Here is a 15,425-nt window from a genome sequence, read left to right as displayed (position 1 = left end):
ACCCACGCCAACGGACCAACCCGACGAATCCTCCGCGACCATGCAATTATTATTAATCCGCTGTTAATTTCCTTTTGCGCCGTCGTTATCTCGCTGCCCCTTTCGACGACTCATCTCGTTCTTGCGAACTGGAGAACGTCTCGTGACCTAAAAACCCACGGACCGATGGACAAAGAGGCGTTGGGTCACAGGTCTCTGCCTCGCGTACAGCTCCCTGGACTCTGTTTCAAAATGCAACGCATCCCCTGTGATCGTCCTTGATCCGTATTTTAAAACAATTGTACTAACACAACAGGATTTTTCATTTGCACTATGCTGCATAATCTCCAATATTCTCCAATGAATAATATCTTCTAGTTTTTGAAGCAATTAAATCAATCATTAACTGTACGTAGTCTCGTAAAAAAGACCTTGCAGGAAGTATACTAAAAAAAATAATTGAAAAATGACGAGAAATTAGAATTTTTTAAGCGGTATTCATCGAAGGATATCTGCAATAAATTTCATATAGTTGCAAAATGTATAAATGTCTATCTCATTAACGCGTGTACCCAGAGTCTTGAAGGTAAATGTAGTCTCTCCTCTATAAATCTCGATTACATGTACCACGATTTCGATGTTATAATTCAGAAGTTTCTCGATCTTGATAAAGAGCTCCACCGTGGGCACAGTAATGCGAATATTACGGGAAACCAAACGTTCGAGAGTTTAATGTGGAATTTACCGATGTACGAGGATTTAATTTAAACACAGATCATAAACGTTTCCGAAGGATCGTACGCGTATCGCAGCGACGATGTCATTTAAGACTCTCGCCGGACGCGATTCAGGGAAAGTCACACGCTCGTAAATCAGCGGCGGTAATGGGCACCGTTAGATTTGCAATGATAATCCGATGGTAATGCATGCGATTCGGTCGAGCGACTGAACGAGAAAATAATTAACGACCCGCCGAGTGCATCGAGTTCGCCGAACTATCGGCATCGGTATTCTGATCCCTCGGGATTTACGAGTTTACGGATTTAATCGAGTGCAGAAAAAAAAAAATAACGAAAAACATCACGACTCGAATAATCTGTAATTCTTATTTAACGTTCGTTCTGACAGCTAACGATCCCGTGGCTTCGAATCAGAGAAATTTAGAATGATAGATTCCCCGTGTAAATTGTACACGGTAAATCATTTTTTCATGTATCGTGAGAGATAATAGCGACGATCGACGTCGTAAATAGTTTCCACGCTATGGATGCTGTTCGAAAGCATCGTCGATCGCGTTGCACGACCAATTTCGACTTTCCAACGTGCGTGATACGCACTTAATTTTTGGTGTTCTCCCAAAGCGACGCTCGAGGGTTTGGGCGACGACGCATCGTCTTCTCGAGTGATCTATCGATCTTCCCGGGTCGTTAATAATCCCCATCGACAGCGCGGAGGAAGGTGTACCCGCGGTTACCTTTAATTCAACCGATCGATCGCAGGATAAGAACGTACGACGGGACATCGCGCAGCGGGTATAACGGACGATCCTGGAACCGCGTCGCGGAGGCAGCAGCCATTTACCATTCAATTACATCGCAATTACAGGATCGTGTGCGTTCCGTGGATCAAACTGCTACAACGACCACTGTTTCTACCCTGGAGACCGCTAATCGACAACCGTTAAACGAACGACCAAGATCCTCGCGATCGCAAACATATCTCGACAACATCGTCTACGTAAAGTTTCCCAAAACTCGCGCGGTACCACCTTTGAAACGACGCTAAAACTCTTTGCAATGTTACGGTCGTCTTGCAATAAACGTCGCAAAGAATAATGTGACGAGCGTGTACTGTGTATCAGCGAGAAGTTGGCTAGCGAGAGGAATGCGGGTCTGATTGGTGCCTAGGTCCCCACCCACTCTGTCGCTATTGGTCGAAACGACGAAAGTGGGGATGGGCGGAGCGATTGCGTGGTCCCGCTAGTCAGCTTCTCATGATAGAAATCAACGAAAGACAAGTAAATTGAAAACTAATCGAACTTACCCTTGAAGCGCATGCGGAGGAGCAGGCCGCGGCGGGGGCGGTAGCGATTTCCTGCCCGGAGTGTTTTGTCGTGGCGCCAGAGGCGGTGGCGGGGAACTAGGCGACCCGGGACCACCGTATCTGTCCGTGGGGCACTGTGGCTGAGGCTTCTGCTTAGGTGCGTCCATGTACTTGGGCGGCAAAGCGTAATAGTTCCTCTGAGTGGCGTCACCATGGCGTTGATGATGATTCGGCACGTATTTTGGAGGCTCGTGATACTTTTGCGGACTGGATTCCGAGGGGAACATTTTCGAGTTGGCTTCGTAGCCCGTCTTCACGGGGCTACCGATCGAGAAGCCGTGATTTCCGCCCTCCAGGTACTTGGAGGCGCTCTTCGAGTTCTCTGGGACAGGCAAGTAGTTCGGTCTAGGCGACTGGCTCGACTGACCGTTCGAGGCACTTTTGTCGACACTTTTGGGCACTTGGGGCTGAGGTCTCTGGCCGGAGGACGACTCCAACCTCTGAGTGGAATCGTTTCTGAGCAAGCCAGAGACGTCGAGTCTCGTTCTGTCCACTCTCATGGACTCTTGTCGAACGATTCGTGGCTCCACTGGAACCTGAGGAGCGGGCCTTTGATTTCCGGAATCGCTGTATCGCTGCGATATGAGATCAGGTAGTTGCGCCGGAGGTCTGCTTGGGAAAGGCCGCTCCTCGGATATTCTTCTCGCTGGCGTCACTCTGCCGTTCACCATTAACTTTTGAGTAGACGGGTATCTCAAGCTGGATCGTCCAGTGGCCACCATTCTGTGTGTAGCGAATCCGGCAGACACACCGTTCTCCAGCACCATTTCGGAGTCTACGTGTTTCAACGCTATGGCAGCTCTGACGAACTGATGCTGATCCTGGTCCTGGGCCACTGGTTTCGCGGGCGAATTGGGTGAGGACTTCCCAGAGGATTTGTCGTGTTCTCTCTTAGAGCCGTGCTTCGATCTTCTCGTCGAGTGTCTCTCGAGCTTGTGACGGTCGCAGGATCTGTCGCGGATCTTGGACTCTTCCGGTTGATGGTGCGCGTTGTTGGACTTGCGTTGCTGTGTGTCTGTGAAGCAGTCGTCGCTGAGTTCGGGCGGTGGAGGTGGCAGTGGATCGTCGCAATCGTGGACCTCGTTCTCGGTCACCGTTGGAGGCGAAGGTGGAGGCAAGTCTGGGCTGGGCACGCGATCGTTGTAAACGTTTCTTAGATGTGGCTTCTTGGGTGGTCTCTCGGGTACCCAATCGTCGATCGATATAGCCGGACCGACTATAACGGGCCCCAATAAGTCCGTGGAAAGGCTGCCACAGCTGTTGCTGTGCTGATGCTTGGGACTCGGTAGATCACCGTTACCCTGATTCTGACTTCTGTTACCGTTTTCTCTCCAAGCACCGCTAGCATAATCGGATGCAGAGCTGGCTCGTCTGGACGAGGATGGTCTGGGACGCGGGGGCGGTTGAGGCGGTGGACTTTGGGGCGCAGGGGCGGACCCTTGGGCTAGCTGTGGCTCGGATCGCCAAGAGGCTTGATGGTGTCTCTCGTAAAAGGAGAGCAACGCTTTCTTCTGTATGGCTTTCAACGTTGGGTCAGAGACCCGATGGCGTTTTTCCGGATCCAAGTACGTGTAACGCATTTGCTGCTGTTGCTGTTTCTCCAATTCGTTTATACGTTCCGCTACTGTCATCTGCGGCTGTTGCGGCAACGTTGAGTTCATTCTGAAAAGAAATATAAATTCAGTAAAGGTACTTGACGGGAATAAAATTTAAATCGATCAAGATCATGTATGTTGTACCTCGAGGACTGCGTGGATTCTTGAGGTTGCGTGGTGCTGACGGGATACAGTTTGCGTTGGGTCCTTTCTCGATCTAAATACAGCACGCTTTCGGAGTGGTGTCTCTGCGGTGTCTGTACTCTGGCACTATGAGCGATCAACTGTTTGCTGCACGGAAGTCCGTTCGTCTGGCTGACGTCCGACATCGATCCGTGAATAGGATTCCAAGTCTCCGGGCTCTGCGGACTCGATGGGCCGATCTGCTGACGTATCGGACTCTGAGACATCGGCTGAGCGAGGGATCCGTATTTGTCAGCTTCGATTCGCACCGAATTGTCCCACTGGCTACTCGTCTGCGACTTGTCCGCCAACGATTCCTCGTCGATGTTCGACTCTTGCCACTTGCTCTCCCGAACCGTCGACACATCGGCCACGTTGGTCGACGCGTTGCAATGATTGATCACTGCAGGCAGGCTGGATCTACCCTGATTCTGTTTGTTGCGATCGTTCATCGACACTTGCCACTTGTCCGGCCACTTCTCGCTGTGTCTGCCCTTCGTTGTCGGCGACAAGCTGGTGCTGCTCACGTCGCTCATGGAACTTTGCCACTTGTCGTGGCACCCGTTGCTGGATTTTTGAGCCAAAATTCCGCCGTTCACGCTGCTAACGTCCGACATCGATCCGTGGTGCCATCGATCCGACGCACCCTGTCGAGCTGGTAGCCCGCTGGAAACGCTGACGTCCGACATCGAACCGTGCCATTTCAAGGTCTCGCTACTGGAGGCGCTTCCGCTCGACGTAGTCACTACGCTGTCTCTGCCCTCCCTGGAAGTGTCCTCCCAGGTCGAAGCTGGTCTCTGCGCCACCGCCTCGCTGTCTCTTCGCAATCTGAAATAGTAATGATGCTAACACGTGCATGGCATGGTAGAAAATAAATTGTGTTTTCAACTATTGGTCACGCTACCTGTCGAGGAACGGGGTGTTCGTCGTCGAATCCACGCTGGAAACGTAACTGTGATAGCCTTCGGATTGTGCGTAGCTGGCCTGCTGTGAATGTTGCACCCTCGTGTATTCCTCGAGACCTGCTTGTGTTAGAGTTGCCTCCCGGTATATGTCCACCTAGATCGATGGAAATATTTTAGTGTAAATGACTCTTCGGTTAGAGAGACGGATAAGTGGTTCATAGTTAATGTTGTAAGACTAGATGTGTGACAGTGGATTTGTAATAAAAAATTCTCCACTTATATTTTGTCGTGGTAAATTAATGATAATGTGCTTTTTACTTGAAGGTTATAGAATGTAATGAACAATCATGAAACAACAATGAATGTAAGGTATATATTCCTGCACGATATGATTCTGATCGCTATCACATATTCAAATGGACCAGGAGGTAGAGAGTTATTAGACGCGCCGCTTGGGAGACTTCAATGCATGGTGTAGCATTATTCCCGAGCGCATTAGGACAAAATCTCGCATGGGAATTGGTGTGTAAGGTTTTTTGAAGCTGCTGGAGATGTCATGTAAAAATTGAGAGTATTAATAATAAAATTTCAAAATCCAAAATGGCGAATCCTATATGGCCGACTTGTATGCTCAGAATTGGTATGTAAGTATTTTTGAAGGTGCTGGAAACGTGCAAAAATTGAGAGTAGTAATAATAAAACTCATTAACAGTGCATAACGAGTTGGACTGATATCTTCACACTATTTTCAACATCGAATTTTGAAGTCGAAGAAAATACTTTAAGCCAGACATTATACCTGGGACACTTGAGGATCTTGGTAGCTCCTGACGTAGGCTTCCAGATCGGCATGGCTGAGGGTCTGACTGGTCTGTTGCTCGCGTTCAGGAGGCGATGGCACGACGTACTCCGCATCCCCCAGAGCTTTACCCTCGCGATCCACGCGAGGCCACAATCTCGGTTCCTCTTCCACATTGTTCCTGTTACGCGACTCGAAAGTCTCGGCCGGTATCTTCTCGCAGCGTTCCATCACGGTCTTTAACTGCAACGCGAAAATCGTTGTTCTTTCTAAGAGCCATTCGTAGTAACTGTTCGTGTCCAACCCCGTGCAACGATCGAGTGCGTAATTCGTTGCGTAATCGTGCGCGTGGTGTGCGCGTTTACGTTAACTGTTCAACGTAATTCAGTTTAAATCATGCCCTGTTTTTGCCATACGAACCCTCTTTTCCCATCGGGTATCAAGACGGTTCGTTTAAAATAAACCATCGGGCAACGAGCTAATTACGGTGGCTGGCAAAAAGCACCGCGGGCTAATAAGGAAGTTCTGAATTGAGCAAAAGGAAAGCCGAATGAATTACGGGCGCGCTAACGTGGCCTGGCCAGTGTTCTTCTAGCGGCTCAGGAAAGAATGGAATTCCCGTTCGCAGTACACGATGGAATTAAAAGCTGGGGACACGGGTCGGCACACGGCGTGTCTCGAAATTGCCGGCCTACTTCGGAGGAAGTCGCCGTAGTCGACGACGATTATGTCACCGAGAGAAAGGAGGGTGCGGGTGTGGGAGATTAATTATGTGTGTCGTTTTAGGGCGCAGCACGATTTACCAAGGTTCTGACCTACGCCGTTCCCGACGCTCGACGCGACACGTTCGACCAATTAAACTTCCTCCGGAGCCACTCGGTTGCCCGTTCCCCGTACGGACGTCGTCGCCATCGTGAAACTTCGCAACGATTACCAGGGGGCCGGAGCTGAAAACGCCGAGATAAGCTCCCCCGTTCGTTCGTGACTGGTTAACACCGTCGAAAGTGCTTCGCCTCCTTGCAAATGAGTTTTCAATTTCGTAATCGCCGCGACACGAGGGAATACTCGCCGACCGTACACGCTCGGACGAGCCGCGTTACGGAAAGTTAATTGGTACGGTGACGCGTCGCTTTTAGTTTAAAAGCAGAGGCTGCGCAACTTCTGCCGGCACTTTATTAAGAAAATCTATCACGATTGCTGATCATGAAACACTTAGGACTCGGCAACGATCACGTTTTTCTATCCTTAAACGTAAAATCTCGTTACAATTTCGTGGTTGATAATATTACAATCATTTAACGTAGAAACTTTTCTCGATAAATGGAGTTCGAATTTTGCTGAAATTAAAATATGCAGTGTAGGTAACATTGGGTGGAGTTTTAGTCATCGTTTTTTTGGTTTCTACCATGAGAACTAAATCGAAACTACATCAGGAACAAACGTGTGAATTCTGTATAATTCATTTGTTAATGAAAAAATATTATTTATCGATATATTGCTGTCACGGTTTGTGGGATCTAATGCAATCCAGTGCAATTAATGACCCGTAACGTTAAGAGTAACCGATAAAAATAGATCGACCGAGTTTTCTAACCAGTGCTACAGGTGATGACGGACGCTTGTAAATCTGATTATTATGGAAAAAGTGCTGCCAGGAAAGAATAGAACAGTAAAACCGTTGTAAAGGTATAAATAGCACCGTTGAAACGGCTATGACACCTGCCGATTTCGTTTGCAGACTGCATTCAAATAATATGGTGTGAGAACGGTGTGGTCAGCCGACCATAACAACCGAGCGCGTGGATCGGTTACCTGAAAACGGGTCGCACCGGCGCTTTTAACAGCTCATTATGACGTCGATTACAAAATGCCTATTCTCGGAATAACTATACTTTATAGAGGAAGCTTCAAGAAATAGTTTAAGTTTGTATTTTATTGAACTTCTTACTGGCAAACGATGGTTTAATACTTGCAAACTACGTACTCCCTTTCTTTTATGGTATTTAAAATGTCAAAATAATATTTCAACCTTGCGGAAAATTTAGTCCAAATTACTAATCTTCCGCCATTGAAAACAACGAAAGTAGAAACTTAATGTGGTTAATAGCTTCGGGGAGACAAATTCATTTGTACAGCACTTTTTATCTCGATACTATTCGCGTCGTAAATCGTAAATTCATCTATTTCTTACAGATTTAAGTGTAGCACTTAAGTTTTAACGAGTTTTTGCACACTGATAGTGGATCTATCCATCATGAGTTCGTCGTCTGACAGTATTTCAAACACCATGACTATAAAAAAGGTTTAATAAAAATAGGCGCCGTCTCTAAGTTAGAAAAATTCAGAAACCAGTGAAAGTCGAGTCCCATCCAAGTACACGTATTTAAATTTCGCGAGGAGCAATCGATCTGCCTTGGAACGACACTGAAACATGGGTTCGAGGGAATCGGACAACAATTCTCATCAAATTTCTACCTTTAGAAGGCTAAACGAGCACCGAGCTGACAAAACCCGTGGGGATCCAAGGATACATCACCTGCTGCGTGAACGTGGGATTGGGCCTCTTCGTGTGCGGTCTGGTGTACTGGGCAGGCTTCTCCTTCGGGTAATTGGTGTGATCGGTCCAGGACTTGGAACGATGGGATCCGCTATGAGCCGAGCTGTGAACGTCCTCGTCGGGGTGCCTCTCCGGCGCGCTCGGCCACGAAGGATACTTCTCGTGTCCTGGCCCATAGCAGACGCCTTTGAGGCTGGACGCGTCTCTGACCGGCGGCGTTGGCGGCGGAGACGCTTCGTCTCTCTCATTGAGAGGGAGCGTGTAGCTGTCGAATCCGAGGCTCTCGCTGTACCTGTCCGGACAAACAAGGAAATGCATCCTTTAACGGCGCACGCTCCGCCCGTCATCCGCTCTCGAACGAACGTTTATGGAAACGTTCGATCGTCTCGCCGCGTGGGAGCAATTATACCGCGAGAACGCGAACGAACCGCAGTGGTTATTAGCGCTCGGTACTCGATGAATCACTACGCGAGACGTTAGCAATACCTGGCAACCGGTAGGCGACGGGTTCCTCTCCGGCGCGATGTCATTGAACCACTTTATTACCAGGATGCGTGGCTGCCGCATAATTTATGGAATAGTCAACAAGTTCAACGTAACTGGAAATGCGTATAATCAGTCTATAATTGCAACCGTCGTTCCTGGACCCCGTCTTCGTAACGACGGGCAGACGCCGCGGAACGTTACGTACAACCTATCGCGAAATCTAAGTGGGCCAAGACTAATACAGAAACGTCTAATTGGCTGCCAAACGGTATCTTTTATCGTTACCGCAAAAAGCTGCCCCTATAGACGAGCGCGAGCAAACACGACCATGGAAACTTGTTCTTCATTAATGGAACAATTAATTTTCACGCAATGGGGATCGATGCTTACTCTGACCCCCCGGTTAATAGGATGAAGCACGCAATCCAGACTGATCGGCGCTCGTAAAAATAACGAGCAGAATTTACGTTGCGTTTGATAGATACGTAGACACGTACGATCTTGCTCGATGTGCACACAGGTTCGTCTAATCGAATGGGAAGTTTTCGTGCAAAAGCAAAATGCTGTGCTTCTTTTATTCTGTAATAAGCTTTCATCTCGATAATTGAGGCGGCTGGAAACCGTTTAAGTCTTAATAGTGTTGATGTACTACGATAAAAAAAGCTCTTTGATCGATCTACTAATTCTGTATGAACGATGCGTGATATTGTTTTATTCCTTTTACGGTTAATTTTGCACTCTATTTGCAAATGCGCTGTTCGCTGGATTCCTTTACATTGTGCCACGATCAATTTCAAGTACTTGAAATTCTAATCAAAACAAATTGCATTTTTTCAAACCAAGTTAAGTATTTGATTATCCAAGTAGCTTGAATACTCGATCAAACTTGAGAAAATTCAATCTGTTTAAATGTTTGAACACCTTGATTGTCGCAACAAGTTAAAAACTTGTATGTTAATTATAAGAATTATATTTATGTTACTATGACGACTCTTCAAATTTAATTTATAGTAACACAAACTAAATTAAACAAACGAAGGAATAAAAAATAAAATAAAGCATTTTTAAATTTCGCGAGGAAAAAGAGCCCTTCCACAAAACTGCCTTCAAGCTACTAGTCGTTCATATTGAAAACAATTGGAGCGCAAAGGGTTAAGGTTTTTGTCCTTATTCTAAACTCAAAGAAGAAATATCGTGTCGTATCGGTCCTGCCGCTATCGACGAGCGGAACGGGAGGAAGTAACGCGGCTACAGTTCGATTGGAGATTGCGTACCCGCTGTCATTCTTATAGCCTGCAGTATTCTTCTTGTGACTTTCGTTGTAACCGGCAACCGTGGCTTTCTTTGTTGCGTTGGCAGCCTCGTGCTCGTTCTCTGCGGACCTCCTGCCGTCGTTTCTGCGGCGATAGTACTCGTTAGGAGGCACCGTCCGAGACGGACTCTGCTTAAGGCCATAACCTTCCTGAGGATACGACGAGGTACTCTTGAAATTGGTAGGCTCGCTCCCGTGGCCGTGACTCGCGTACTTGTATGGGCCCGGAGGACAGGAAGGTGGGCCCGGGGCCTCATCCTGGACTCGATATCCTGGCGGCGACGGTTGCAGTTCCGTCATCGTGTAACCAACGTCCCCGCCATCCGGGATACACCTGCGAAATCGAGCAAGAACAAGTCGGTTAGTTTCGTTGCTTCTCTCGGTGTCGATGAATCAGCGATTGCTGGGGCCAAAAGAATCGGCGGACATTATTGCCGGTACCCGGATCTTTCGTTTTTCGGATAACTATCGTGCTACCCGTGTCATTAACACACGCTCCTCCCCGAGTATACGTGCTAAAATGGTTCATGATAATCGCTACTTGTATCTAGGAAGCAATTAACATTGGCAATTTCCTCCCTCTCTCTCTCTCGATCCTCTCTAAGACTTGGACCAAAGTTTTTTGTTCATCCTCTACTTCGAGTTGCAACACAGTAACAATTTCTAAAACGAGCTCTGATAAAAGTACAGTGTCATCCACTTCCGTTAACGATACTTTCGGTAAGTTCGACGATCGTTGCGCGATCTCGTGTACGGGAATAATCAAGCGATCGTGCACGTTCGTTTTTCCAGTCGCGGAGATTAATCGAACGGCTGGTTTTAATTGATCGAGCCAAAGGTTAATTAAGATACCGGTCCAACAGGGGGGGTTTTTTGATCGGGCGCGTTGCGAAATGGTTCCGCGTAAATTAAAATCATTAATCGAGAATGTTTTACGGTGCGATGCGAAACGGTTCGCCATTAGTCTCGCTCGCGATTTTATGAATATCGCGGCCGATTGATGACGCGCCGCGCGAATTTACGACCCACTGTTGCTTTCACCCGTAGCACGTGTTACGAATCGAGAGATCCCCGGAGATCTATCGGATCGCCGTGAAACGTTACCGCGATGGGAACGATCGCGTGCGCGCACACGCCTTACGACCGACATTATACTAATCAATTTGTTAGCCGGTAGAAGTACATTGTCCGGGAGTAGGCGCTAGTCTCGTAGAATCGAACGCTAGGCGTGTCTGCAACGCGATTAAATCCGAGGAAACCTCTCACCGGTGCTTGTTTAACCTCTTGGCCGCGTTCCGGGGCGACGAAAGTGTAATGACTCGCGCTAATAGCGACGCTTCTTATCGTCGAGATCGATGATGCCGATAATCTCGTTCCGAAATTACGTGCCACGTAATGACTTGCGACGAAGGAGAGGGTGTGCCTCGTTGACACCTTGCTAACGAGGATCGATGCCTTATGGGTAGGGCTCAAACTGATCAACTGCGCCTCTGTTTAAAGCCACGTTCCCACGTGTACGACACGCTGTGCATTACTTATCAACTGTTTAACCCTTCGGTTCCCATAGCTACCCGCAAATGCCGTCTTTTATTCGACGCGTGACACGAAAAAATTCAATGCTTACGAGACCTAGTACGTTCTAACGAGCAATTTAGTATCTATTTCAACTCTGGCGCGATCCATCTTCCTGTTTGTGTCGGCTGCTACTTCTAGCAAAATTGTATTTCATCTTACTTCGTTAGTTCTTTGCTTTTAAGCAGATAAACTCGTAATACCAATGGATCGTATCATTGCATCGTCCAGGAAACGAGAAAGGAACGTGTATCGAATAAATGGATGCTTAAAAGAAATCAAAGATGAAGAGTCATGTTCTAATGAAGTAAACTTTTTGACACATATTAATCTACTGGATTGTATTTCATAAATTTTAATAGTAACTATGGTCGCTAATGATTTTTTAAGTTGAAGCAACATTAATAAAAATCAACTGTAGGTGTCTTTGAACTTTATGTAAACAGGTTGCACACTAGTACAATATTGATATTAAGATTCTAGCATGTGACTACTTGTATCAGCTTCAAAGCTACTTCTAAATAAGAATATTTGAACCAATTATCTGGTATCAGTTGTAATTTAAAAAATTCATATAACGTGCCATATTTTACCCCATTATTCCCGAGTAATAAGCATTTTTGTATTTCAGTAATGTGTAGTTAATTTCACAGGAAGCATTCGAAATAACCCCTTCATTGCGGTGTACAGCGTCTAATGGGAATAGATTTCTTCCTATAACTCATGCAACTGATTACTTGCGAAATTTACATAAGATTGACCTGTTAATGTAATCTTCCATCAAGGAATGCAAGCTAGATTACATTATCATCAATTATCCCTCCTCGCCCATTTGCACTGAATTGTTGTGGTTGATTTCATTAAAGAATCGCATACCTAATCGAACAATTATAATAAATATGATAGATAAAGCTTACAACTATGAAGCATCGAACATGAACGCTTTAGAATCAGTTGTACTAGTCGAATTTGCAGTTAAGAATGTTTTATAAAAATTACTGTAATTCGGGATCAAAATAGAGAGTATATTTGCATCCATTGTTTTCATTGTTTTTGTGTCCTCAAACAACCGTTGAAATGGGCTCCGCGTGTTAGAATACACTCTGAATATTTAAACCGAGCCCGGGAATAGCGCCATTACCATGCATTGAAATCACCCGAGTGGCGTTTACATTAACCCCATGTTCAGGATTTTATTACACGAAAACGAAATGTCTTTCGTTTCCTACAGAAATGTGAATGTTTTTCTCCAAATTATCTAGGGTCTATATAATAATAAAAACAATTTATACATGACAATATTAAATAACGAAAAAATATTTTTTTAGTTCAAGCGTCTCCTAACCTGAATTTTGTTTATTTCATTTATTTATTTAGTATAAGGAAAATATCTATTTCTTGGAGGTAGCAATGGATCAATTCACCTTAGACCTTAAAGAAAATGAAGTCTTCTTCATAGAGTTAAGACATTACGCTCGAAAATTGAGATGAACAGCGACTCGATCTCGCGACTAGCGCGTCAGAAAAATGACTTACGACCGGAATAACAAATCGCCTTCATTTGTCGCGTAAGAAAAATGGCTGCCCACGCGCAGTCATCGGGACGAAAACATTATTGTCGCAACGGAACGGTAACGCGTCGTATCGGCCGTCGTTGGGTGGTAAGATGTGGGTCATCCGAATGCTCTAAAAGATTCGCGGTTCGTCGAACAATCGACTATATATCATCGGTTATCGCGATGCATCCTGCGATGCCAGAGATACGGATAGGCCGTTCCAGATTCGTTCGCGTTTATTCAGGCCCATCGTGTCCGAGCACAATCGGCGTCGTTACGCCCCGTACGACGATCAAGATCGATGACGCTACAACGCGGCAGAAGGCATATCCCGGCTGTGATTCTTCCGCCCGTGTCTTCGGCTTCACCGGGAGCGTTTCTATGGCCGTGTTCGTCCGTCGATCCCGTACCCCGACAGCGGCTGAATGAAAACGGCGAAAGAGAGATAAGGAATTCACGTGATCGGCCCGAGAGGACGCCTCGACGCCGTCCCGCGGCCGGTAAAACCTTCCTTCGATGTATATTTATGTATATACACGTACACACCACGGAAAGAAGAAAAGAAACGACCAAGTCACCCGGACCCCGAGGCAGCTGTGCAATTTTTCTCCGGTCGCGTTCGTTCCCCGGGGGACGGATCCTCGATCGCGAGGATGCACGCAGGGATACGGTCTAACAGAGATGCTAAAGCGACCGTGGGGGCTTCGTTTGGACGCATTCCGACGTTTCAACGGTTGCAGAATGCAGCCAAACGATTTTGTAATAAGCGAAAGTATGCGCCTAGCGTGAGCCGGGACCGCCGCGGACGTAAAAACTGATAATGAGCAACCGTTTCGAGAGTTACCTCGCCGATCTCGACTATCCCCGGTTAAGTTAAGTTAATAAGTGCGCCGCGCTGGGTTTATAAATATGCCTGGTAGGCATTGAGAAGCCGTAATAAGGTAACGATATTTAATAGCTCCATGGAACGCGGCGATGCCACGGCGAACGGGGACACAACCCTCGAATTTGACAAAGCGCCTGGCTCTCTCCACCGGCGACCATAAACAGCTCGAGACCAGAGTGGTCGCTTTCACGACTAATAAATTGAATATAAAAGCACGCTATCAGGTCTGTATACACTAGGAACTCACGATCTTTAGCGTGCGTTAAATTGGATTCGTTATGGTGGGCGTGTCGGCGCCGTAGTTTTGCATAATAAGAACGAGCCTGAATAGGCCCACCGGACAGACTTACGATCCTTTAAGGATTGAAATACGCGTTGTTTAATAATGCACGAAGAATTCCAGCGTTACCGACGATTCACCGTTTTCTTAACGCGAAACATTTTTTGCCACGACGCGCCCATCTAGCTGATGGAATGATCTGTGAACCGGTGGCTCGGTTTACGTATTAATGGGGTAGTGACCGTGCATTCGTGGACCATGCTTCTCATGTAAATTGTCTCGCGAAACGTCGGGGACGGCGCGAGCCAGTATGAGAAACGAGACCAATTATCCTGGTTTCTTTGTACACGGAGTCAATTACATTACGACTGGCAACAAAATGCTCCTCCTCTGCTGTGCTTCTTAGTAATAGTTTAATAATAGTTTCAGTAATTGCATCCTACCTCATTCTCTCCGCGCACACGCAACCCTCGAGCGGAACGTGTAATTTCCCCTGTCGGAACCATCAAAACTTGCAACGAGAGAACTATTTCAACGGAGGGAATTGGAATAATAGGATCAAGGGATAGATGACTTCTTGAAACGCGTGAAAAAGTATCATTGCTCTTGAGTTTCAACAAACCAAAGACGACTCTCTTTGCGTGTAAATCTCCTATCGATCTTGTGGCTATCGAGGCATACTTATTTATTTTTATTTATTCGACGACTCTATTTAAATAGAATTTTTCAACCCTCTGCTTGTATCGCTAACTTGTGCTCCAACTTCGACTTATAAAAAGCATTCTGACCTTTCTGACGGTTAAAATACCTGTTTTAAGAGTTCAAGAATATACCTGAATTTTTTAGACTTTTTTATAGCCCTAGAAAAACTTGGGAAACCTTGACTGTCCCTAAAATGCCCTGGTCGCCAATGGAGGCAGCGAAATTTTAACCTGGCAATGAAGGGTTAATATTTCAGAAAGCCTGTCACATCTACATAGTAATAAATATCATTGATGTAACATTTTCATGATAATTTTGTCTAAGGACAAGGTACATGGGTAAAATATTTCTTTTTGTACGTGTGAATCTTATTTCTAAAATGGAAGTCGTTTTGGGTGGGAAATAAGGTGGTGATTCTTCGGTGCGTGATTTAAGATAGCATACACTGTACATAATGTAGGTAAATTCCCGGTTAAACGTGTAATTTCGAACGTCGAAACCATCGGAAAC

At 46.2% G+C, this 15,425-nt stretch overlaps 1 protein-coding gene across 1 annotated transcript in view; it reads right to left on the bottom strand.

Annotated features, from left to right (window-relative positions):
- The window catches only part of LOC122403564, a 215,345-nt gene that overhangs the window by 78,962 nt on the left and 120,958 nt on the right, over window positions 1–15,425 (bottom strand). Inside the window, exons 2-7 of the mRNA XM_043407156.1 lie at window positions 9,882–10,253; window positions 8,101–8,413; window positions 5,565–5,807; window positions 4,765–4,919; window positions 3,822–4,688; window positions 2,023–3,744 (exon numbers count right to left, since the gene is read on the bottom strand). Coding sequence (XP_043263091.1) covers window positions 2,023–3,744; window positions 3,822–4,688; window positions 4,765–4,919; window positions 5,565–5,807; window positions 8,101–8,413; window positions 9,882–10,219 — 3,638 coding nt within the window. The 5' untranslated portion in view covers window positions 10,220–10,253. The remainder of the gene's footprint in view (window positions 1–2,022; window positions 3,745–3,821; window positions 4,689–4,764; window positions 4,920–5,564; window positions 5,808–8,100; window positions 8,414–9,881; window positions 10,254–15,425) is intronic.

Source organism: Colletes gigas, unplaced genomic scaffold, assembly GCF_013123115.1.
Source record: "Colletes gigas isolate AHSC1104 unplaced genomic scaffold, ASM1312311v1 Colletes_gigas_Sc00060, whole genome shotgun sequence".
Classification (NCBI taxonomy): domain Eukaryota; kingdom Metazoa; phylum Arthropoda; class Insecta; order Hymenoptera; family Colletidae; genus Colletes; species Colletes gigas.
The sequence above is the reverse complement of the archived record's forward strand: the minus strand, read 5'-3'. Positions and strand labels throughout refer to the sequence as shown.